At 50.0% G+C, this 22749-nt stretch overlaps 1 protein-coding gene across 1 annotated transcript in view; it reads right to left on the bottom strand.

Moving 5' to 3' along the window:
- ANKS6 (ankyrin repeat and sterile alpha motif domain containing 6) overlaps positions 1 to 22749 on the bottom strand; it is a 47283-nt gene that overhangs the window by 15855 nt on the left and 8679 nt on the right. Inside the window, exons 5-14 of the mRNA XM_034665562.1 lie at positions 21229 to 21273; positions 20363 to 20567; positions 19268 to 19374; positions 17333 to 17481; positions 16079 to 16277; positions 15280 to 15329; positions 12135 to 12344; positions 10849 to 11002; positions 9835 to 10004; positions 2026 to 2209 (exon numbers count right to left, since the gene is read on the bottom strand). Of these exons, the coding sequence (XP_034521453.1) occupies positions 2026 to 2209; positions 9835 to 10004; positions 10849 to 11002; positions 12135 to 12344; positions 15280 to 15329; positions 16079 to 16277; positions 17333 to 17481; positions 19268 to 19374; positions 20363 to 20567; positions 21229 to 21273 (1473 nt within the window). The remainder of the gene's footprint in view (positions 1 to 2025; positions 2210 to 9834; positions 10005 to 10848; positions 11003 to 12134; positions 12345 to 15279; positions 15330 to 16078; positions 16278 to 17332; positions 17482 to 19267; positions 19375 to 20362; positions 20568 to 21228; positions 21274 to 22749) is intronic.

Below are 22749 nucleotides of genomic sequence, written 5' to 3' on the forward strand. Positions count from 1 at the left end.
AGCCTGCCATGGCACTCCGTGCTCTGCTAAAACAGATTTGATCCCATTTGTGTCACGATTCTGGACTGCTGTTATGTCGTCTGCACCCGGATCCCCAGCCGGACTGTGAGCTATCCTAACTCCTAACGCCCAGCTCAGGTTAAGTCACCCACTACACACGCTGCGCCATTCCCTAGAGAGGGAGTCTCAAGAGGGCTGCAGGTGGAAAGATGGGGCAGGGCCAAGGTTTGCATGTAGTCCGCGACCGGAGCCACACATTTCCCACAAGAATGTCATAAAAAGTAGCTGTTTGGGGGATGTACTGCAGCTCAGTCCTGTGACAATCTCATGTCCACAGGACAAAGGTCCTGCTGCCTCAGGACACAGGAACTCTGGAAGGGGAAAACAAGGCTTTCTACACCAGAGAAATTAATTTACAAAGAAATTGCTATCAGGTCCTCTTTTGTTTCTATCCCAACCAGGGCTTTGCAAACCTTTTTAAATGATGAGAGAGAGGGAAAAGAATGGGCATGGACAGTGCATACAGATACACAGTCTCAACTCTGTTTTGGAGAAAGGTGGGGTAGGAATTCCTAATTGAACCTCTAGGAGTTCAGATTCCTCAAAGCCTCCAAGGTAGAATTCATGAGCGGGGAACCTCACACTTCACATAGCAAACACAGTTAGGGAGGAACGGGGTTGCCAGTGACTCTCTGAAGCTGTTAATAAATGATGGCAGTAGATAGCACAAAAAATACAAGCGGCCCCCCGATACGGAGGATGCCAACGGCAGCACGCATTTATCAACTCGGTCCAGACCACAGCTGGTGTAGCCGGTTTCAGCTCAGCAACTGCTGGGCAGAGCGCGCTCAGCTCCTTCCTCCCGGCAGCAGCAGCCTGGGGCCCTCACGTGAGCGTGAGGCCCCTGCACACCTGAGATTTCTCTCCCCTCTCTGACACACTACTTGATTTGCGCCTGCCTGGGCCCCATCCCTCACCAAAGCTCCACTCCCTCTGCTGCCCCCCCCCCATCCCCAGATCTCCAGAGGGCAGTTTAAAGGACAGGACTCTTCATCTCCCTTTGTCTTTTATCTCTTCCTATCTTTATTTGGGGCCTCACAGCTGGGCCTCCACTCCTGCCCTGGGTCCACTCCATCATCCTTTCTGCATCACCTCCATGGGACGGACTTGCAGTTCACGTTCTGAAGTTCTTCTGGTTACAGGGGACAGCGACTGCCTCTGTGTGCCCACCATCCATCCCCTCCTCCTTCTGGAAACAGCACTGTGATTTTCCTTTGAGGAGCCACTTCTCTCCGGGTCCATAGGGTAGACCCTGACCCCAGCTACAAAGGCAGACACATGACCTGTGCCTGGCCAATCAGCACATTCCACGGCCATGGACACACAGTCAAGGATGGGCAAACGACCCGTCATTGCAAATAGAGCCAAGGCAGGCCAACGACGTTTACCCCAGATTTTGCTGGACCTGCTAAGAAATTAGCACGCTTTCTGCTGGTGTGACCAAGTTGGCAGGAAAAATAAGTAAGTCTGAAGTTCCTGGGGGATAACTCTGCCACCACGGAGAGAGGGCCTGCCTGAGATAAGGAGAGAAACACTCCCAAAGTACCTGGATCCACACATGCCTGAAGCACACCCTAGATGCTTCCATTTCATGAGCCAACAAATTATGTTGTTTGCTTTTGCTTAAACCAGTTTGAGTGGACACTATTACTTGCAAATGACAGAATTCTGCTTTGTACAAGGTTCAGGGAAAGGTCCAGACTGCTATTGGAGAAGCATTTCTACAAGTGCACGTTTGGGTATGTCAACAAAACTCACCTGTGCTCAAACTAGCGGAGGGAGTGTACCATACCGTTAGCCCAGCAAAGATAAAAATACAAGGTGGACTCAGGGAAGAAAAGGGATGGGTATTTTTGTTGGAAATTTTACAAACCTGACTTAGGACAGCCGTCACAGTGAAGAGCACCTGACAGGTCACAGCGGCGAAGGGGAAAGGGAGGCATTTCAGGGCCTCGGGGGACTCACCCTCATCCGTGATGGTGCCGCTGCTCGAGCCCCCACTGCTTTTGGACTGCCGATGGGAAGAAGACGAGGACACTGAGGACTCAGCCGTGTGCCCTTTGGGTGAAGGGGACGGTGTGAGTGTAGGGGAGGTGCTTTTGGAGGTAGTGGAAGTTCCAGACGGAGGCCTTTTGCTCGTCTCCAGCTTCTGCCGAAAAGAACAAGACGAATATGTAAGCCATTACCTGGAGGGTAGAGCGATTAAAACAGACACCCGACAGGGAACACGGGTGCTATCTGACTCAGCAAGATATCTGACCAGGACTATGAAATCTACTTTAGAACACATGCAAAGCCGACACAGCGTTGCCAGCACAGTCACAGGAAAATCCTCCCCTGGAGCAGAGAGGCAGGGGGTAGGACAGAAAAAGTGGCACTTGAGGAGCCAGAACCCGAGCGCTCGTTCTGCCTGTATGGCTGTGAGCACTGTGTCCTTGGCCAAGTCCCTTTCCCTCTCAGCTAACCCAGCTCTAAACGAAAGTGTGGCTTATAAATACACCAAGTCCCTCTCTGCTCCTGACGTCCCTTCATCTCAACCAGTCCTTGCCAACCTTCCACTAAAGAACACATAATTTCCCCCTTCTTTGTGTGTCATTTAGCTTAAAAGGGGCACCTTTTTATTTTTAAGTAATTTTAGACGTATAGAAGAGCCGCAAAGACAGAACAGAGCATTCCTGTGTATCCGTCAGCCTGCTTCCCTGGATGTTAACAGCTTACGTGACTACAGCACAATCACCAAAACTACGAAATCAAGTCGCGTAGTACTATTAGCTAACCTACGGACCTCACTCGGATTTCGCTGGCTGTTCCACTTAAGTCCTGATTCTGGTCCAGGATCCCAAGTTGCACTGGCTTATCATGTCCCTCTGACCTCCTCCAACCTGTGACAGCGCCATCTTTCCTTGTCTTTCACGACCTTGACACTGTCAAACAGTCGAGGTGTTTGTAGACTGTCCCTCAGTTTGGGTCTGTCGTCTATTTTCCCATAATTAGATTTGCTTATGGATTTGGGGGTCGATGACCCCAGAGGCAATGAGCCATTCTCACTGTACCATACCAGGAGTCTCAAAGCACCCATTTCTTATTACTGATCACGCTGACCTTCATCACTTAGTTAAGGTGCTGTCTGTCCGGTTTCTCCATGGTGAGGTTACTAGCATTTCCCTTTATAATTAACAAATATTTGCGGGGAGGGGGGTAGATTTTGAGCTAAACATCTTGTTGCTCCCAGTAATTTTAGCATTCTTCAGTTGATCTTGCCTACAGCAATTACTACTGTGATGTTCTAATGATATGAGATCTGCTATCTTCCTTATTCCTTTCACATTTATTATTTGGAATTCTGTAAGGAAGAGTTGCTCCTTTTCCCTGTTTATTCAGTTATTTCTTCCTTATCAGTAATGGGCTCATGGATATTTATGTTATTCTTTGGGCTATAATCTAATAACTATTGTTATTTATTTTATGGTTGTGCAAATTGTTCCCGTTTTGGCCACTGAGATCTTTCAGGTTGGCTATGTCCTTTGGACATGCCCACCTTTTTAAAATTCTTTCCTTTTAATGGCTTCTCGTACTTTCGGACACCATAAAATGCTTTAGGCTCATCTTGTATTTTCATTGACCCAGCACTGGAATAAACCACTTCTCCAAGGCCCTGGTCCCTTTTCTTGGAGAGTGGTAGTTAGAAACCAAAATCTGGGTACTAGGTTGCTTGCGGTTACTGCGATGTCACTGCTTGTAGGTCCTCTCAGTGGACGGAGCAAGGAAATAAAGTATACTAAGCCATGTTAACACATACCACACTTACTACTGTATCAAACTGTATATACATACACACATATAGGCATGCATCCATACGGATTTATACTGACACTTTTTTTTTTATTTTAATGTTTTTTTATTATGTTAGTCACCATACAGTACATCCCCGGTTTCCGATGTAAAGTTCAATGATTCATTAGTTGCGTATAACACCCAGTGCACCATGCAATACGTGCCCTCCTTACTACCCATCACCAGTCTATCCCATTCCCCCACCCCCTCCCCTCTGAAGTCTTCAGTTTGTTTCTCATAGTCCATAGTCTCTCATGTTTCATTCCCCCTTCTGATTACCCCCCTTTTCTTTATCCCTTTCTTCCCCTACCGATCATCCTAGTTCTTATGTTCCATAGATGAGAGAAATCATATGATAATTGTCTTTCTCTGCTTGACTTATTTCACTTAGCATTATCTCCTCCAGTGCCGTCCATGTTGCAGCAAATGTTGAGAATTCGTTCTTTCTGATAGCTGAGTAATATTCCATTGTATATATGGACCACAGCTTCTTAATCCAGTCATCTGTTGAAGGGCATCTCGGCTCCTTCCATGATTTGGCTATTGTGGACAATGCAGCTATGAACATTGGGGTGCATATGGCCCTTCTCTTTACTACGTCTGTATCTTTGGGGTAAACACCCAGTAGTGCAATGGCTGGGTCATAGGGTAGTTCAATTTTTAACTTTTTAAGGGACCTCCACACTGTTTTCCAGAGTGGCTGTACCAACTTGCATTCCCACCAACAATGTAGGAGGGATCCCCTTTCTCCACATCCTCTCCAACAATTGTTGTTTCTTGCCTTGTCTATTTTTGCCATTCTAACTGGCGTAAGGTGGTATCTCAGTGTGGTTTTGATTTGAATTTCCCTGATGGCTAATGATTTTGAACATTTTTTCATGTGTCTGTTAGCCATTTCATACTGACACTTCTGACAACAGTCCAACATCCACGGGGTTTGTTCTAGCATTTCCCCTTTCATTCAGTCTCTGACTGTAAAAAAAGGGGGCTCGTTACATTTACTTACTTGTTCAACCCTCGTATATATGTGAAGTATATATGTATATAAAAAAGTATTATGTGTACAGTGGTTTCAGAATTTAGCCCGTAACCCTACAAGAAAAAAAATTACCAACTAGAGTCCTGTGTTTGGGTATGGTCATTTGTCTTTATTTGCCCTTACCATAGCCACTCGACACAGTTTCCCCCCACCCCCACCTCCTAGCGTGTGGCTGTCAGTCATCTGTAATACAGTTAGATCTGTGGTCATGGTCTGCATTCCATCTTTGGTTCCTGGTTCATACCGTTTTTTTAAAAATTTGCATACAGCTGAAATAACTCAGTTGTGTACAATTCTCTGGGTTTTGATAAATGCAGAGTTGTGTACCATACAAGAACAGTTCCATCACCTTCAAAATTCCCTTGTCCTGTCCTTTTCGAGTCAATCTCACCCTCATCCCAACCACAGAAAGAAATGATCTATTTTCCACCCCTAAGTTTTTGTCTTTTCTAAAACATTGCATAAGTGGCATTATATGATACGTAGACTTTTGGGCCTGGTGCAGCAAACCGCCTTGAAGATCCATTCAAGTTACTGCACATAACAACAGCGTGTTCCTTCCACTGCTGAACAGCATCCCATGGCATGGATGTACCACAGCTAGTTTATCCACTCGCCTGTTGACAACATGTCTCCAGTTTGGCGTGATTACGGAGAAAACTGCTATAAACATTCACAAAAAGATTTTGGCATGAACAGTTTTTGAAAATACACTTGGTAAATACCTAGGAGGGAGACAGCCAGTTCGTACGGTAAGTGCATATTTAGTTTTATAAGAAACTGCTGAACTTTTTCAAGTACTGTACTGTTTTGCTTTCCCACTGGCATCCGAGTTCCAGTCGCTCCATATGCTCACCAACACTTATATCTTTAACATTTTAGTTTTAATTTTAGCCAGTCTAATAGGTGTATAGTGCTATGTCACTGTGGTTTTAATTTGCATTTTCCCCCAACAGCTAATGTTCAACATTTTTTCATGTGTTTATTTACCATTTGTATATTTTTGATGAAGTATCCATTTGCTTATTTCTTATAATTTGTTGGTTGTCTTATTGTTGAGTTTTTTTTAAAAAAATTGTTTTTTAAATAGGTTTCACGCCCAGTGTGGAGCCCAACGTGGGCTTGAACTCATGACCCTGAGATCAAGACCTGAGCTGAGAACAAGAATCAGACATAAAACGGACTGAGCCACCCAGGCATCTGTCTTATTGTTGAGTTTTGAGAGGTATTTATTCAGTAGTTTAACTGGGATATGGCTAGGTGTTTTCTTTTTTATATTTACCCTATAGTGTTTTTTAACTTCCTGGCTCTGTGATTTGGCACTTACCATTAATTTGGGGAAATTTTCAGGCATTATTTTAAGATATTCCTTCTGTCCTACCATTTTCTCTGTCTTCACAGATTCTTATGACTTGCATGTGAGAGCACTTGATGTTATCCCACAACTGTTTTGTTGTTGTTGTTCTTGTTCTTGTTTTTTAACTTCTTTTTTTCTTTGTGTTTCAGTTTGGGTGATTTCTTCTACCCCGTCTTCCACTTCACAGACTCTTTCCTTGGTGGTGTCAAGTGTACTGAAGAACCCGTAAAGGCATGCCTGCCTCTGTTACCTGTTTTCTATTTCTAGAGTTTTCATTTGATTCTTTCTTAGAGCTTCTATCTATCTGCTGAGATAGCTGTATGATCTTCCATGTTCAACTTTTCCATTAGAGCCTTTAACAATTAATTACAGTTCTTTTAAATTCACTGTCAGGTAATTCCAACACCTATATCATATCTGAGTCAGATTCTGATGACTGCTGTGTTTCGTGGAGTGCAGTTTTTCATGCCTTTTTGTAGGTCTTGTAATTTTTGGTAAAGTTGGACATCTTGACTAGGATAATAGAGGCTAAGGTAGTTTTAATGCATGGAAATGGATACACCTCTCATTCTGCTAAGCTTTTAATGTTCCTTCTAATTACATCCCAGAGTGGAACAAGAAGTCCCTCTTTTAGATTTTGAAAGATTTTGTCATTTAGTTGCCTATATTGTTAATAAATTCTTCTTTCTGCTTTTTTATAAAGAAGGACATTCAATAATACACCTTCTGATGAAGCAGGAGGTAATTAGTATATCCCGACTGAACAGATTTACCCCAGCCAAAGCAAAGAAACATGATACTCTGGACCTCGTGGGCAGCATTATTTGTTGGGGTGGGGGGACAGAGAAATATGATTATTTGGGATGCCCTGAAATATATGAACTATTCCCTATGTTCCCAGTAAAGACTGACTGTGTTAGCAGGGTCATCTCAACTCCTCCCATGTAACTCTGAGTTCTCCTGCAGTACATGTGCTGACTTGCTTAAACAACCTGATTGGTTTTCAACTCATGTCCTTGGCTGTTGCCGTGAGAACATAGCTAAGCCTGTTGTGGGTACACATGGCCCAGTTATCCTGGTCACCCCGGCCAACAGCCAAATGTGAAAGTGATCCCCCCAGACCAGAAGGACTGACTAGCTAAGTTCAGACTGAAATGCTGACCCCCAGGTTCACGAGCTAAAGAAATGCTTTTTGTTTTAAGCCACTAGGCTTTAGGGTGGGAATACAGAGTTGAGAGACTCAGTGGGACTCTGGGCTTCCAGAGGTCTGGGAAGCACTGACACACACTCTGACTGCCATCCCCCCCCGCCCCCAATTCTCCTCAGGTTCACTTCAGGCTGATTTGTGAACATTGTAGAGGCCATGCCTTGTGAATATTCCACTATTACGGTGGTGCTTGTCTTAAGCAAAGTTCAAAAACCAGATTCAGGAGGCTCCTATTTTGAATACTAATTTCTAATTCTTCCTAGGGCAGTCTCTGACAAGCACTTCATGTCTCCATTTTGCTGCTGGAGCCTTTGACAGAAAGCCCACTCCTTGTGTGTCCTTTGATTTAGGGCAGCGGTTTCTAAGAGGCCTGGGCTGGGCTGGCTGCAATACTCTCTGGGGGACAATCAGAGTCCTCACACCCTGTCTTGAAGAGTGTCGTTCAGTTATGCTGGGTGGAGCCCAGAAATCTGAATTTTTAGACAGCTCCCCAAGCATACAGTTAGCAGTATCAGGGGATGACTGAACTGGATAGTTTCCCTGTCATTTGACACAATCTCCTCTCATCAGAATATACTTGTACGTAGAGTATATATAATAGATGTAGCCAAGTGAGATAATAGTTAACTTATCATTTAGACACCTACCTATTTTGAACACCAGTTAAAGGAAGCTAACAATACCTAACACATCATAAGATCATCCAAATAGAAACAGAAAATTTTAAACAGAGAAAACTATATCAAAGCCCAGACAAGAAGACTTACTTTAATTAGTAGCTCTGAGTTTCCTAGCAGCAAAGGCAAAAAAAGAAATACAATAATTATATAATTCTTTTTATCTGAGGAAAGAAAATGTATGAAAGTATCAGCAGAGATATTTTCCTAGAGCTGAATTCTAACGGGAACTAATTACATAGATTCTATTACACAAGTAATTTTCAACATAATGGAAAATATGCTAACATATAGGGAGAAACTTTTTCTAAAGCTATATTGCAAAGAGAAACTAATTATGTATGTCTGATTGCAAAAAGGACCTTGAAAAACCAAAAGTTAGGTAACCAACAGTGGTGGGCAGAAAATACAGCCTATTTCTCATACACCCATTAAAACATAATCTCTGGAGGCACTTCTGGGCCATAAGGGTCCAGGGGTGAGGCTTTCAGGTGATCTAACTTTTCTCAGGGAAAAAGCTTAAGACATCCAAAAAATATGAAGAGTGGGATAGTACCTGGACGTGGGGTCCTCTCAGAGGATGAAATGGGCTACACCGAACCACTGGAGGGCCACCTGGTGGAGGAGCCAATTTATACTCACCACCAGGAGCCCACACTGCAGTGGTGGGGGGGTGGCTCACTCCAATAACCAACTCAGGTGGAGGGGCTTGGGAGGTGGAGAGGGCAGAGTCTAAACACACTAAAAGCATTTCTACTCCAGAAAGGCACTTGCGATTTCTTGTCCATTGCAAAGTCCATACAGAGACTAACAACGTGTTGACTGCTCTTGGGCTGCGTCAATATAGGAACGGTGCCAGAGCAGAGAGGCGAGACTCTGACTCTGTCCTGTCTTCCAGCCTTGCTTCGGCTCTTCCCCTCTGGAGTGCTGCATGTGCCACCCCCTCACCCTGGAGCAGCCTCACCCCTGCCCCACCCCTGTCCCCTTCATCTGGCTCCTCATCCTTCAGACCCCCTACAGGGGGTCACTGATGCCCTCAAGCTTGGGGAACGGCCCCCATCTGTGCCTCCACAGCATCCCCCCTTCTCACTGCTGTAGTCTGCAGTGACGGTCTGAGAGCGGTCACCCCCGGTTCACGGCCGCATCCTTACTGCTAGCAGCACTAGGCCCAAAGCAGCCGCCCCAGAGCCGTGCGCAGTGAAGGAATAAGGAATAAGGTGGGAGCATGACTACTCCTGCTGGTCATGCTAGCACTTACAGCTGCCGCTGGCTCGCCAGGTGCCGGGCCCCCCTCGAAATGCTCAAGTGTGGGGCTGAGATCTGATCCCAGGCAGTCTGCTCCTGATCCCACACTCCACACTTCTTGGCTTTAAGTTATGAACCAATGTACACAGTGTGAGGCTGAACGAGGCACCCGAGGGGCCCTGCAGACCAGGTGGGAGGCAGACGCATGTGTGCAGGGGGCTGAGGGCACGGGTGGGACCCCGGCAACCGCCGGCATGATCCAGCCCTCCCCAGAAGGCCCGGGAGCAGCCGGCTTGCCAGGGGCCTGTCTTAAGTCCCGTCCCACGACCGCGGCATTGCCCGTGCTCCCAAGCACGTGGGCCACGTGAGGACAGAACCCATGAGCTAACAGGACAGACAGACACAGAACACGAACCTTGCCACCGGGACCGCCACTGCCTGCAGGGGCGACTGGGAGTTCAGACGAGCTGGACCCTGGCGCTGGCCCAACGGGACTTGACTGGTGGCCGGGCTTCTGCTCCGATAATCCGGCTGCTTTTCTCCTCTGGGCAGCGATTTGTGACAGGACACTGTCTATGCTGCCACCTGCGGAAAGACAAACAGAAATGACTGCCAGGGGTCCGGGGTCCCACAGCAAGGGCGTGGTGGGCTTTGTGTGCTGACCTTGCTGACCAGAAACACCCTTCCCAGATGCCCCCTGACCCCGTGTGGCTGTGGCTCCGGGCTGAAGACAAGATGACTGTGCATGGAAACCGAAGGCGGCGAGGACACCGTGGCCATCACGTTCCGAAGGCATCACAGCAAGAGGTGTGGGATGAGGCAGTGCAGGTAGGATCAGCTTGTCCTGGCTTTCCCCACGCCGCAGCCAGCAGGTGTGGCCTCCCGCCGGCACAGACGCCCCGGCCGGGCCTCCCACAGCAGCCCCCGCACTGCCCCCTCCAGCAGCTGCCCAGCCTGCCCGACCAGCGTGTGCCCTCTGACCCCCCCCTTCCAGAGCTTTACCAACACCACTCCCACAGCTCTGGCAGTAACTTCCTCCCCACCATACTCAGAGCGGACTGCCATGTTCCCTCTCCCAGTTGCCCCAAACCCACCAGCATCCTTGCATTACTGTGAGCGGAAAGGGGAGAGTGATAATCTCCAGGACTAGAGAGGACCTGAGGGAGAACACCGATCACCAACGTGCGTAAGGCAGTAACTAGGTGCCATGTGCTGCTGTAAATATGTCACATGTATGAACAGTGCCACTCTGGAGGGCAAAGGGCAACCTTGTGAATTCACTGAAGAATCCCTGAGCCACATCACGGAGGCAGACAGGGTGTGTGCAGTTGTTTCTGGGACTGTCCACCGAGCAAGTGCAGGGGCCAGTTCACACCGCAGCCCCAAGGGGCCCTCCTGCCTCCCCTGAGTGGCCCTGCCTGGTACCCACCTGAGCGGTTATGCAGTTCCCCACCGTGCCTGCTCGAGCCCCCTACTCCACTGGAGCCGCCTGAGGAATGAGGTGAGTGGTTGAAGTTTCCAGAATTGACGGGAGAGGCAGGGCTTCTGGAGAGAGATGGAAATTTAACGGGCCTGACAGGAGTCTGCAAGAATAAGGTGGGTGTTGTGGTTAGGGTTTGTTGTCGCCTCCCCTGGGCATACACAATCACAGCGGGGAAGGACCCAGATTCCACTGGCTCAGCCTAGCTGATGTCTGTCGCCCGGCACACGCTTGCCAACTGGTGCTCAGCCCACCAGGGGTCCCCTAAAAGAGCTGAGTTCACTTCTAGCTGCTGCCGACCAGACCATTAGCTCAGGCTGTGCCCCTGTGACGTTGGCCCCCGAGTCACCCCACTTTCAGCATCACTCAACCCCTCCCACAGTGCAGACTAGATGCAAGCCAGCCCCGCCCATTTCGAACACCTCCAGGGCCAGGCTCTCACTCTCCCACTGGACTAGCTATTGCAACAGCCCCAGGAGGCAGCAGCAAGCAAAGGTCAGCCCCATTTTACAGAGGGACATGGAGGCCCTCAGCTCTAGTCACTCATCACACAGGGGCAGTGCAGGGTCCTAAACCCTCCCTCTGGTGTGCCATTTACGGAATCTACGGTGTGGGGTCTACCTACACACATGGAGATGATCTCCCACACGGAGAGGGACTACCTCAGGACATTACAGAGACACGCCAAGGGCCACAAAGTCACAAGCCACTATGGGCAAAAAGCTAGAAGTCACACTCCTTGTGGGTCTAAGAAAATACCAGGAGTGCACATAATTGCCTCCTACTGTTTGCTCCTGATCATGGACCTGAGCAATGATGTAATGTGGAAGTTGGTTTGAACCAAGAACCTGACTCCTGGTCCCCGGCCCACGTAATGTGGCTGGGTACTCAGAGCATGTTACTTCCCCTGTCTGGGTCCCAGTCTCCTCATCTACTAAAGGGAAGGTTGGATTAGATCAGGTCTTTAGGCTGTGCTCCTTGGAGCTCCAGGACTCCACAGAAAAGGCAGAGGACAGCGGCCCCCGCTTTCATTCCCTTCGCACCATGTTTTAATCTGTTTATAAAGTAAGTCCCTTTGTAGGATTCATGAGACAAAAGAATAACGCTCATTTAAAAGGAAATAAAAGCTTCAACCTTGCTGGATTAGCAGGTCTGACATCCCTTCTGCCTGCAACACACCCCAGCTTCAGTGAGTGGTGAGTGATGTGTCAAAACTCGTCCACCCGGCGACTTACAGCATCTGTGCTCCCACCAGCGGCGCCCATGGGGGCGCCCCTGCCGGCTCTCTGGGACAGCACAGTCTTCACAGGCTCTGCCTTCCCACTGTGACATGTCCGAGACCGATCCGAGCTCCACAGCTCAAAACTGGAAGGGGGTAAGAAAGGGGGTATGACTGCCTTCAGCTTGTCACTCGGGAGTCTGGGGAAGGGGGCTCCATTGCGAAGCTGAAAAAGACAGGCTGTGGGTTAGACAAGCCCCGGGGGGCTCTTCACAGAACTCTCCAGGTTTCTCCTGCACCATTATTTAGCCCCTCATCCCCCCAACACAAACCCAGCCAGAAACCCACGGGTATCCTCTGCTCTCCTCCCAGAAACCCAGCAATACCCTGTTTACTCTCCTCTAACCCCCAGCTTCTTTTGGGTCCATCATGGCAGCTAGAATGGAGATAGAGGGGATGAGGAGCTGAGGGGAGGCTAAGGGATGCCGAGTGTGCTGTGGTGGTGGTGGGGGAAGGGCACTGCAGGCCCAGGGAGCAGAATACAGGCAGGCCTGGCAGCCAGAGGAGCAGGACATGTGTGCAGCGCTGGGGGTCTCAGGAGGAAGGAGCAGGGCATGGGGGGGGGGGACCGGGAGGCCCAGGCTGGCTCTCTGTGGGACTAGCAAACACTCCCTTCCTCATCCCACCACACCCTTCCTACTCCAGCCACACCTCCCACTGCTGACATTTTTAACTGTAATTTTATATTTTGAAAATGTGATTTAGGGTTAGTATAAAATCCACACAATGAAGACTGGTGGATTGTCAAGGAAAGGCATTCGCACGGTCCACACTAACTTTAATTAAGAAAAGACAGTGGACTTGGTGCCAGATGGTGCCTTGCAGGGAAGGGCATCCCACAGCTAAACCTGCCTTAGGAGCCGGGCAGGCGCGCATCTCCGCAAGGATGGCTGCAAATGCCCCCGCAGCAGGGCTCCCTGGCCATCCTCCATCTGGGGAGGGGCAGGCCAGTGCACTGGTGCCTTCCACTGGGTACGAGGAGGTGGCAACAGGGACATGCCCAGGCAGGCTGCGGTCGGGCATCCTGGGTCCCGCCCTGGCTGTCCTGAGCTTTTCTGAGAGTCTGTGAGCAGTGCTGTCCCGTCTGGACCTCAGCAACCTCACCGAGCAGTGGGGATCGGGCTGGGAGAGGACTAGGGATGCTCACAGCTGCAAACGCACCACAGATGGGCATTTTCACTCCTTGCGGACAGAGTCTAAATCATTGCAAACTTTCTGGAAGTCAATGACATTCATACCCACTGACCCAGAAATTCTATTTCTATATATTTATCCCAAGGAAACAGTCAGGCAAGCAGGGGAAGTTGAGGCATAAGAATATTCATCAGATCTGTGAAAACAACAAAAAACTAAAAACCCCTAAGTCCAACAGGTGAGCCTTCACTGGTTCATTAAGGCACATCCCCATGATGGAATGTCGTATCGTGCAGCCATTCAATGTGATGTGGCTAAAACGTGTTTAATGACATGCAACAGGTGGTCAGACGAACTGGGAGTAAGTCAGGTTCAGCACAGTACAGGGAAGAGAACAGTGCCGACCTCACAGGGATGCCAGGGAGACTGAATGAGTGAATATATGTTAAGTGCTCTGAAGAGTGGCTGGTGCTTAGTAAGGGCTGGGACGTATTTGCAGTTGTTATATATGACATGATACACTCGTAGATGCTAAAAAACAGCTAGAAAAATACTCAAAAGATATATAGCACAAAATGTCAGTCACGATCACATGTGCCATCAAGGGTGATTGTATGTTCTTCTTTATACTTTACTGTATCTTTCAAAATTTCAGTAACAGCCCTTGTCTTCATACAAAAGTAATTACTGCTATTTAATGAGATTATCAGATGTCGGGCAGCACAAGCTCCGCCCCTTGGTAAACTGGTCTAGAGACACAGATTCATAGCTATTGCATAGCAGGGCAGGACGGAGAGAGCAGATCCCTGTCAGCACTCAGCCCGAGGTGCCCTGGGTCCCTGAGGCAGCTGAGGTCGTCTTGGGGGGGGGATGCGTCTGCTCCTTTCTCCTCTCCAATACTGCCCTCTCCTGGTCAGCCTGCAGATTAGGGTCTTGGAGCTAAATGGATTTGAGTTCAACCCCCAACCAGGAGGCTTGCATTTCAAACAAGCGCGAGTGAGGCCCAGAGAGGTGAAGTCACAGGTCCAAGGGCACACAGCAGATAACTGTGAGCTCATTCCGGGCCAGGCACTATGCTAAAAACTTCCTGGGAATAAACTTATTCAAAGAAACAACCATGAGGGATAGCATCCCTTAAACCAGAAACTGCTAACTGTCCCCCGGTATCCATCCTTCCACATCTTCCTTAGTAGACACCCCTGGCATTGCGACGGGACACAGCTACCTGGAACAAAGACTTCATTTCCCAACCTCCCACACAGTGACTCCCATGTGACTACATGCTGGCTGAAATGATATAAGTGGAAGTGATGGGTGAGTTCCCAGGAAACTTTAAAGACACCTGGTATGTGCCCACGGCCACTTGTTTCTCCCCTCATCTTTTCTGTTGGCTGGAATGGGGCAGTAATGGCCACAGCTCTGGCAGCCATCTTGGTAACAGAGGCCAAGAACGGGTAGAAGGAAGAAGGTCCCTAACTCCATGGGTCAGCGACCAGTCCTGAACTGCACTTGAGAAATAAGCTGCTGTCTCATCTATGCCATTGTCATCTGAGGACTTCTGTTACTCATAGCCGAACTCTCCTAGATGAGGAGACCGAGGCCTCACAGGCTGGAAACACAGCCTCCTCTGTCACTCCTCTCCCCCTGACTCCCCATAACCAAAATGGTGAGTCCACTGTCCATCAAGTCCTAGCCTTCAAAGCCCTGTCCTCAGTGCTGTCTCCCTGTGAACACCCTCAGAGCTAACATCTGGCCCCTGCACACCAGCACAGCCTTACTCGCGGTTTCGGGCTGGTGTCTGTTCTAATTCCTTAGTGCCAGAGCCGGGCCCGGGGTGACGTTTTTGACATCAACCCCATCTGTGATCACCATGAAGACAGACACATGTCTACATCCAGCCTTGGAAATCAATCAACTCATGACTGGTAGAGAGACCTGAAACGCTTTTAGAAAAGCCCCACACTCACCATGGTTGTCAATAACACATCTTCTTTGTTTCCTCTCGTGCTTCCAGGACCTGAGAGACAAATGGAAATTTGCTGAAATGATCCCCCCCAATCAGGTTCACAGCATGAGGATGAGTGACCAGATTGGCCTTCATCCTGGAAAACCAACTCTCCCAGGTGATTAAATATTTAATAATAATTGGTACTCAATATTTGAATAGAAGGAAAGCATTTAAAAGGCATCTCTCAAAGCATGTTTTCAGCTTTTCCATAAACCAGTGCCATGCCAGGTCAGACAGGGGTGCACTCAGCTCAGAAGTCTGTCTCAACCGTGCTGCTGAAGGAGCTAGTCTGCATATGGGGAATCTGGGAGAAGGGAGGTGATCTAATCAACTGTCCAATCAGTGTGGGGCCCTGGCAAAGTCATCCAATCTGTTGAATACCTCCAGTGGTGGGAAGCTCACTACCCCCCCAAACCTCCCACCAGATAACTTGTTCTATTTCAAAACCCTTCCATTGCCAGAGACCAATCACGTTGGACAGGTGGGAAAAGCACCTATCGGAGGCAAGAGAGAGGCAGTAACTGGCCAGGGTGTGTGGGACAGAGACCAGGGACTCTTGCCACCAACGTCCCCATTCTATCACGCTGACTGCACTGGTGTCCCTGCCTGTTGGTCCTTCCTCAGACCAGCCACTTTGCTCCTGTGTCACATCCCAACAGCATCTCACCTCTGACATCAGCCCAGGAGGTAGGACCAAGGGCAGAGGATTTGGGTCTGACCATTCTGGAAATTCTACAGCACATGCAGTGTTTTCTTACCGTTCTCTTTCGTTGTGGGGGCCACATCACGAAGCCCCGGGCGGCTTGTCTTATCCTGGGGGGCCGCCCTCATTGTGGAGTCCAGCGCTGACTCTGGCTCATCACAGAAAGGCAAAGGCTGGTTGCTGGAGAGCCCACGGGGCAGGGTCTGCATCAGTTTGAGCTTCCGGAACCGATTGGACATTCGGTTCCACCAGGACTGCCAGGGAAGGCCGAAGAGCAGGGGTCATGCTCCAGGAACACCAGCCCAGAGATGGTGAGTACACTTCACACGTTTCCCCTCTGCTCTCTCGGGCGCATGACAAGTTTTCCAAATGGGCCTCCGCACCCTGTCCCACAAAGCCATGGTTCTCTCTAAATCCTTCCTGACGCAGCCCTTAGGGGCCCGCCTCTGACAGGGGACCCTATCTGCCACCCCTCATCTCACCAGTCTCCACATCACACAGACTGAGAAACGGAGACCCAGATGGGGTGCCGACTTGCTCAGTGTATTACAGTGAGTCACAGACAGACAGATGGACAAGAGGCGGCGCCAAACACCGTCATATCAGTCACTGTGCAACCTCTTCCCCCTCCCCGTTCCCATGACAGTGTGAGAGGTGTCAGGTGTCCACAGCAAGGCCTGGGCCATCTGCTCCAGCAGCTGATGCCTCCCCACCTAGAGAGAGGACCGGTGCCACACCCCAGGGTGTCCCATAACCACATGACAGTTCGGAGGCTACGACATGGCGAGGATAGGGCTACAGGGGTCTATGCAAACACCGAGAGGAAGACCTGGGCTTGCGTGAGCTATGGACAGGAACGGAGTGCCGAGGGTATAGACCCACAGGGGCGTTAGAACCCCAGATGGGATGGAGGAGAGGGACGTTTGATTTCAGACAAGTAGAGAAGGATGGGGAGGATGAGAAATTCGAAGAAAAATACTCGGCTTGCAGTTAGAAATGAGCAACTGGAGGTTGTTCTGGTATTTTCAGAAGGCTGTGGATGCAGGCCTGTGGGCTGCGGGAGACCCGAGAACAGCGCCAGCAGTAGTAGCCCATGTGCAGACGCAGAGGCCGCACACACACACGGCCTGGAGGAGATGCATTTGGTTCCCCGATACCTGCCATGCTTACTGCTCACCCCAGCTTACTTCCTGCTCCTGCTGGGCCGCCCTCAGCCCAGCCTAAACCAGCCCAGGGTTAGCAGGAAGCGGCAGGCATCCCCCCCCAACAGCCTAGCTCTCTAAAGCCTTGAGGACAGGAAAAGGCCAACCTTAAGCCCGCCTTTGTCATCGGGCAGCACTGGGACACTCCAGGGCTGTCGGACCTTCGAGTGGGGTGGAGGCGGTGGGTGGCTGGGCCGGCCTTTGTCTTTATTCACCTGCATGCAGACAGATGCCAGCAGTCGAACAAGTTCCGTGTCTATGGACACAAAAGGCAGAGCTTTATCTGCAAATACGTCTGCTGGGCCATGGGGAGAGGGCTCAAGGAGACCCTGGGCAGCCTCAGAACTCAGCCCTATGACTCCAGAGTCTGTGTTACTCCCCACCCTCCAATCTGGTCCGAAGGCGGCAAACAGGCTACAGGGCTCAATGTACTTCACCAGAAAGAAAAACCAGGAGCCCTCTCCCCACAGAAAGACGGGGGCGGGGGGTAATGTGGTTTAAAAGTACAGACTCTGCAGCCAGATGGCAGGGGCTTCAATCCTGCCTCTGTCCCTCCTGGCTGTGCAACTGCAGGTAAATGAGGGAACCCCTCTGTGTCTCTGGAAAAGGAGTGAGAGTATGCACCACGCAAAGGTGTCTGGAGGATTTGAGGGAATTTCTAGCACAAGGTAAGTGCTTAAGAAAGGTTAAGTATTGCTATTATTACCTGGGTTACCAAAACAAACAAAGAAACAATAAACAAGACTGAGAAGAAAATACTACAAACTATTAACAGTGTTTTCCTCTTGATGACTGTGTTTTCTTCTCTCCAAGTATGCGATAAGCATGTGTTTCTTAGAAAATTTCAGGCAAAAACTTCGTTAAAAAAAAAAAAACCCACTAGGAAAAAAATCAACTGGGGACAGACTGTCTTACTGCACAAGGGAGTGGGGATGTGGTCAGGGGGCAAGAGAGAAGAGACACAGAGAGACACGAGTTTGTTCGAGAAAAGCGTGCGTGATGCTGGGGATGGGTTCTAATGACAAGAACTCTTTCGCATGCTGGGAGGGTCTCCAGTAAGGCAGAGTGAGCTCACTGGACTTGGGCGGAGAACCCCACCTCGCCAGCTGGGTCAAGTCATTTCCCCTGGCCCTGGTCACCTCCCCTCCACAAGTGGACATGAAGCTCTCCTTCCCCTCACACGCCCTGCGAGGATGAAATGGAACCAGGTATGCATCTGAGACACGTGGGGCCTGCAGGACGGGTAGGGTGAGGGGGGCAATGCTGGCGATGAGGTAGGGCACTCTGGCCTGCCACCCCGTAGCCAAGAGAGGCAGCGGGAGTAACTCTACTTGGGACTAGGGAAGTCAAGTCCTCTCCCAAGGCCCGCAGGTTGGGATCTGGCTCAGGGCTCAAAGTCTGTGAGTCAGAAGGGCCTCCCAGCCTCTCTCCATTCCTGGGCTGAAATTCCAAGGCAACAGGAGACAGGACAGACAGACAAACTCTGACCCCTAAGCTGACTGACTGGATGCCTCAGGTCCCAGAGGAGGGCCTATCACAATGGGGGAGGGTCCAAGGGGAGCACCAGCTGCCCGCAGGGACCAAGAAAGGTGGGACTAGGGATGGCAACACCCCCAGCAGGGTGCTCTTGACCCAACGGCCTCTACCTACACAATTCAGCGGAGGAGGCCACTGGTCCATCTCTGATGCTGCTTGTCAAAGGGGCCTTTTTGTTTCCCCCAAGTCAGGGTTTCTGGCCACGAAGCCCTGGTGCCATTCTAGGACTTGTGTGGACTGCTGAGGCAGATGCCTGTCTCACTGGCCCTCCCTCCTGGGAGACTCCCCGAAGACTGGTGCTGGAGAAGCCCAGGGGATTACCTGGTACCAGCCCAGCCTTTGCTGAGGAGGGAGGTGACTTGCCTGAGAACACGTGGTGAGCCCTTGGGGCTTGAGAGTGACTTCCCCCACGAGTAAGCAGGGGCTGAAAACAAAGGCGATTCTCTCCATTCCTAGCCAGAGAAAGGCTGTGCAGGTTTACGACCCTTTTCCCCGAAACAACCCACCAGGATCACTCAGCAGCATCACTAGGTCAAAAGCCGTGTACCCGTTTTTTGCACGAAGAGTGACATCAGCCCCTTGGTTTAGCAGATATTTGACAATTTCCTTATTCCTGGAGAGGAAAGAAAAAGCCAGAGTTAGATGCGCTGAAAGCAAAAGCCTGGCTTTGCTCCTGGGCAAGACGCTGATGGTATTAACTACAGGGCCCCAACTCTGAGCCTGAAAGAAGGGTGAGGAAAGCTGCAAACTGTCTCACACTCCTCCTTCCCTACCCCATGGGCAGGTCAGACCCGAATGTGATGGAAACCAAAGCCTCGGTGTTCCTGCCACAAAAGATAAGCCATGTGGCCACCATGCCCACATGCAGGTCCCCACTCCTCCTGCCCCAAATTGGGACCACCGCACTGTGGAAGCCCCACGCAGGCCAAGGTGTCTGATGCGGAATCCCGAGGCTGACCAAATAGGAAAACAAACTGCTTCAAGATGACGCAGGAAAGAGCCGTAATCACTTGAAACAGGGCAAGTAAAGGGCTGGTAATCTGGAATCAGATCACCTAGCTGCTGGAAGATGGTCTGCAGCTCCTGGCCTCTGGGCCAGCCTACCCAAAAGAGGTGGCCTCCAGGAGGACAAGATGAGAAGGGATTCAGAAGCACCAGCCAATGGCGGTGCCTATTCCAAAGGAGAGGGTTAGGACAAGTCTCACTGCCGGTTGCTGAGAAGCCAATGGTATGAATGGCAGATGTTCACTTCCAGTGGGACAGACTTAAGAATATCAGTGTGAACACTCCAGACAAACCGATCACTGTTCCACTGAAATCAACCTAGAGAAACTTATCTGCCTGCATAAAACCTTCCTGCTGCACGGTTTTTATGGCTACTGGTGAATTCTGTGACGAGGTCACTGGCATCAGGACACAGAAGAATAGGAATGCAGGAAAGAGCGAGCCTGCGCTGCTTTGGTTTTTTTGTGTGTGCCTCAAGGTCTTCACAGCCCCCAAGTTCATCTGCAGTTACTCAGGACCAGAAAAGCCCATCAAGAACCCTATCTCAGCTCAGGGCGCCATCAGCCTCCCACGGAGGGAGCGGAGCCGGCACTGACCCGTGGTAGGTGGCCTGCATGAGGGCCGTCCAGCCGTGCACACTGTCCTGCTTGTCGATGTCAGCGTGCCTCTCCACCAGCAGCTGCACCAGAGGAAGCTGCCCCATGACAGCTGCCAGCATCAGCGGGGTGGCCCCATCCCCGTTGACCAGGTTCACATAGTTGGGGTCTTCGTCCGCAATCTCTTTGACCAGCTGGCAGTTTCCTGCAAGCAGAAGCAGGATATCTGGTGATCTGTGGGCCTGGCACTGCCGGACAACTTATCCAGCAGGTTTTGGTAACAAACAGGTGCTCAGCCTGCCTCTGTACTGGGCTGCTGGGCATGAGAGGGGCTACGAAGGTGAAGAAGAGGGAGCTCCCACCCACAAATCTCTCAATCTGTGAGGGTCGGAGGCAAGCACACAAATAGTTGTCCTAAAGGAGAGAAGTGTTACTAAGAGAATAGGTGAAGGAAACATGAAGGGCAACGTACACACAGAGAGCTCAGATCTCCCTGGGAGGTGAGATCAGGGAGGGCTTCCTAGAGGTGGGGTCTACATCAGGAGAGGAGATTTTAGGCTTCATCACAAAGAGAATGGAGTGGGTAGGTAGGCAGTGAGGGCTTTCAGAGGTAAGGAAAAGCCAGAACATAGCCACAGGGTTTGGCTGGGGGTGGGGGGGGGCTGGGAGAGCAGTCTGGAACTTGTGTATAAAGCACCATAATAACTACCAGTTTCCAGGGGCTGAACCTCCCTGTCAGGAAATAACAAAATGCCTGTTTCTTTCTCAAACACTCTGGGTGGCCTCGAAAAGGACTACAAATACTAGGTTGGGAGAATGTGTCCCTATATTCATAAATCTCCAAAAAGATTTTCTAAAGCGCTTACCCATTTTCAATGCATGGAAAATATCAGGCCGCCGTTTCTCCTCATCTGGGTAAACAAAGATTTTCAAAGTTAACCACGAAAGAGTTAATAGAACAGAAAAGTCACATGCATGTAACAATACAGCCTAGCTTTAAAAGTTATCTATTTTCCAAAAGCAATCTGATCAGAGACCCATGTAACGGATGAACCCGGCAGCCCTTCTGGAAGAGTTACTGAGTGTCCGCATATGCTCCAGAGAGAGATCTTGGGGAGTCATCTGGCCAACGAAACATGAATAAGCAGAATATTTCCTGATCCCACACCCATAAAGCAATCATTTTGGGGCATTCCAAACTTTGGGATGTCCTCTCTTAGATGTAATGAAAAAGTATAGTCTTGGAAAAATCTGGATTCCTATGAAAAGAATTTTTTTAAAAAGCAATTCTTTTCTACTAAGAACTAAATGTACAACCATGAGATAATTCCAAAGCAAAGGGCCGTGGAGCCACTGAGCAGCTGAGCCCAGGGGGCAGTCGTGGATGTGACCACCAGAAGAGCCAATGTTCATTTTTGTTTTCCTTTCCCAAATAAGCAGAGATCTGAACGACTCTGAAAGTCACACTGCCCCAGCCTTGCAGACGTGGCCCCCTGCAGACCACTGCCCACCTGATATTTTCATGCTGGTCCCTGCAGCCCGGCTGGTACGGGAGCCCACGCCTACCCCCAAACCCGGGCCTCGCTGTACCCAAACCATGCTCACCCCTCCCTCATCTGCTCATCGGTCAGCTTCCTCCACACTTGGGCCTGTAGGGACTATGCTACTGTCAGGAAGCAGACATCCTCAGCACCAGCCCCCACGCAGGCGGCGGAACGCAAGACTTCCGGCAATCTTGCACTAACTCCGGAGACGGAGTGGCTGTGGGGGGAACCTGTGATTCTGGGCTAAATCTCTGGTCCAGGTCAGCCCCGTCAGGCAGCTGGGAAGAGACTGCAGCCCGGTGCAGGGATCACCAAGTCTGGAGTGAGCGTATCACAGTTTGAGTGCGTGTTTCCAGAATGATCAGTTTCCTCATCAACAACAGGGGATGACATGCTGATACGTTGCAGAGATTAAGAATATAGATGGGAAACGTTTCAGAAATCCAAACGGCAATTTTTGTTCTCTTGACTAGTGACCGGCACCCACCCCAGAAAGGGTACTCCTTAACCCCAGAGTTCCTATAGAGACGTACAGACAGGGCCATGGAACCAAGTGTGCAATACTATTAAGAAAGGATTCTGCACCTTAGTTTAAAATAGGTCACGTTCCTTTAGGTGTGTAAGCGCCTAATTTGTTGTGGGCAGAGCCTTCTCATGCCAAGACCCTTTGAGGATAAAGGGTGTCACCTGTTCTGCGGGTTGGTTGCTAAGCAACCATCTGATACAAAAGAATCATTGACCCTTTAGACTGACCCCCGGGAGGCTGGGGCAGCTGTGCCACTGATGGCAAGTGACCCTGGGCTGGTCCCTTCCTCCTTCCAGATGCCAGCATTGGCATCTGTA

The sequence above is a fragment of the Ailuropoda melanoleuca genome, chromosome 7 (assembly GCF_002007445.2).
Source record: "Ailuropoda melanoleuca isolate Jingjing chromosome 7, ASM200744v2, whole genome shotgun sequence".
Taxonomy (NCBI): Eukaryota; Metazoa; Chordata; class Mammalia; order Carnivora; family Ursidae; genus Ailuropoda; species Ailuropoda melanoleuca.